Here is a 2759-nt window from a genome sequence, read left to right as displayed (position 1 = left end):
TCCCCCCGGCCCCTCACCCCGCGGGGTACTCCATGGGCGAGAATACTCTCTGCTTTGCTACTCGCATAGACAGGCAAAGTATAGAGAAGAGTACGCGGGCGAGCGTAGAATCGCGTCCGTGCAATTGAATTTAATTGACTTGACGAGAGAAGAGGAGAACGAACCACAATCAGGACCGAGCGGAATACGAGAAGTACCAATGAGAGAAACGGAAAAGATTCCGGAGAGAATAGTGAAAAGGACGAGGATTACAAATTCGCCGAATGAATATATAAATAGAATGAGAATGGAAGGAAAACGTCAGAGAGGACGACCGAGAAAACGAAGAAATTGGTATACGAGACGAATGGAGGAAGAAGTGAGTCGCGTGGACGACCAATCAGGTGTAAGCGTAGAGGAAAATAGGAACCTCGAGCCGACAGAAAATTTGATAGAAGTCAACGATGAAAGGAAAAGAGGCGAAACCAGCGAAGATACATCAGGAAGAATGAATCTGAAAATTATGATATAATTAATCAAAGGAAAGATAGAGAAACACTCACCAAGAAACGAAGCGAATTACCAAATATCGGGAGAGCAGCGAAGACTTCAATCAGAAAAAATCCCTGGAACCGAATTGTAATGGAGCGAGATCTGAAAATGAAAAGAAACAGTCGCGATAAGTCGAAAAGAAAATACATACTTACCAGCAATGAAGAAGAAAGCTCGGAAGAATTAGCAATAGTGAGAGAAATAAGAAATAGCGGATGGATACAACGGAAAGTGAAAGAAAAGCCAATAGAAAGTAAGGAAGCCGAGTCCGCGAGTGAAAGCGGGAGCGAGCGAGAAGAATTATGTGAAAGAAGTAAGAGCGGAGTAGCAAAAAGGGCCGCGAGGCGAGAGCGATTCGAGGAAACGACAAGAAAAGGGCCGCGGGCGCAAAAAACTTATGCCGCGAGCTCGGAACATAATGCCACCGAACTAGCTGAGGAGAGCGGGGACGCGAGAGCGAACGCGTCGAAGGTGACGCGAAAGATTTCAGTTTGGCGAAGGCAGGCAGATAGAGCGTATCGCGGAGCAGAACGTACGAAGGTAGCGAGAAATACCGGAAGTGCGGGAGTTAGCGATACACGAACGGCGCGCGAGCGACGTGAAAGTACGAGTGAAACCAAGTGCAAGCAGAAGTTTGTTAGAACCGGAAGAATGTCGGACGTTCAACGAACGGAGACACTTGAGGAACTGAAGAGTAATATCGCGGAACGAATCGAAAACTTAGTAACCACCCAAAACGCGCACGAGCACAGGCTGAAAAGGCTACAGCTTGCTCAAATTAAACTGACGCAATTAGAAGAGAAGCAAAGAAGACAAGATGAGACGGCCGAACGAAACCGAGAATCGACCGCGAAGCTGGAAGCGGCGATTGAAGATATCGATGCAAGGATAACGGAAGGACATTGCGTATCGCGAGTAATGCCGATCGAATTAGATAAGAGAGAGGATCGGTAACGTGGCAATTACAATACAGTTGAGAGAGAACGCTCGCATAGCGTTGGAGAACGAGACGATAACGATATCATTCCAATATAAAGATAGCGTGATATCGGAGATAACACCGCAAGTAGGAAATGAAGAAAACAGGCAGTTGGAAGCGACGGCAGAAATCAGTGAGGTGGATACAATTACAGTGACGAATCAGGAACAGATAGCAGATGCAGACGAACGACGGGAGGAAGAGACCGTGATATCTCACAAGAACAATGATAGTGATAGAGACACGGAGAGTGAACGCGAGTCAACGTTGCAAGTAGCAAAAATTGCAACGGTGACGTTCGAAACAATTAGTGATGATGAACCGGAAGTGATGTACCAGCATGTACGGCAAGAGACAGTTACCGAAACGTGCTTGGCGAAAGTAGAGGCAGTATTACAAGTTGAAAGGACGCTTCGCCCCGAAGCCGCAATGAGGCCAGGACAACGACCATGGAGACGACCACGAGCACCGACCCGGATTGTTCCGTTTGGAAAATCGCGCCAATTGCAGCCAATTATTGCGATTTTGGGAGACGCATGAAACTGGAGGCTACGCACCGGCTTCATCCCGGATCGGCGCTATCAACCGAGAAAAGGTAGAAAATATATTGTGATTAAGAAATGTAAATAGTGTAGATTAGAATTAGGAATAGTTATAGAGACGGAAGAAAATATGTAAGAAAAAGAAAAAGGTTAGTTAGGATTAAGTTGTATATAGTCGTTAGAGGCCCGTAAGGCCACAAAACCGTAGACACGGTGTCAATTTGATGAATAATTATATAACGGGTGACGGGAAAATATTAAAGTATTAGAATAAAATAGATATAAAATGAACCGGAATCACTATGGAGTAAACTGACCGTCAGAATCGTTAATTGGATCAATAGAGTTGAGTAAGATGTTAACGAATTCGAGATTATACCGGGTGACTGAGAAAAACGGTTATGAAGTAGTTAAGATTGGAATATTGAGTAAAGCCACCGTTAATATTATTAGGAGTACCGTTAGAATACGGACGAGTCATTATGAGTGATAGATTATACCGGGTGATAAGATAAAATTGTCAAGTAATAATTATTGTTGGCGGATCGCGAAAAACGACCGTAGCGTTTCATTTGAACGGTGATAAAGGGTGTTGGTCAAATATGGGATCATCACGTATATCGGGTGACCATAAATTATTGTCATTACACAGATATAATGAGAATTGGAATAAATCGAACCGTAGGGTTGACAGTGACTATTAATAG

The 2759-nt window shown here is 44.3% G+C and overlaps 1 protein-coding gene across 1 annotated transcript; it reads left to right on the top strand.

Annotated features, from left to right (window-relative positions):
• Window positions 1-621: 621 nt before the first annotated feature.
• Window positions 622-2050, top strand: LOC108760109 (uncharacterized). Its single transcript, XM_018505904.1, has 2 exons — window positions 622-1446; window positions 1505-2050. Exons 1-2 carry the CDS (start codon window positions 622-624, stop codon window positions 2048-2050), a joined length of 1371 nt encoding a protein of 456 aa, XP_018361406.1.
• The last annotated feature ends 709 nt before the right edge of the window (window positions 2051-2759 follow it).

Source organism: Trachymyrmex cornetzi, unplaced genomic scaffold, assembly GCF_001594075.2.
Source record: "Trachymyrmex cornetzi isolate Tcor2-1 unplaced genomic scaffold, Tcor1.1 scaffold2191, whole genome shotgun sequence".
NCBI lineage: Eukaryota > Metazoa > Arthropoda > Insecta > Hymenoptera > Formicidae > Trachymyrmex > Trachymyrmex cornetzi.
The sequence above is the reverse complement of the archived record's forward strand: the minus strand, read 5'-3'. Positions and strand labels throughout refer to the sequence as shown.

Bases quoted from the DNA above. Each gene is read 5' to 3' on its own strand.
- LOC108760109 (XM_018505904.1), top strand. From the start codon at position 622: ATGGAGCGAGATCTGAAAATGAAAAGAAACAGTCGCGATAAGTCGAAA. The intron at 1,447-1,504 runs GTAATGCCGATC...ATTACAATACAG, and splicing joins AAGGACATTGCGTATCGCGA to TTGAGAGAGAACGCTCGCAT.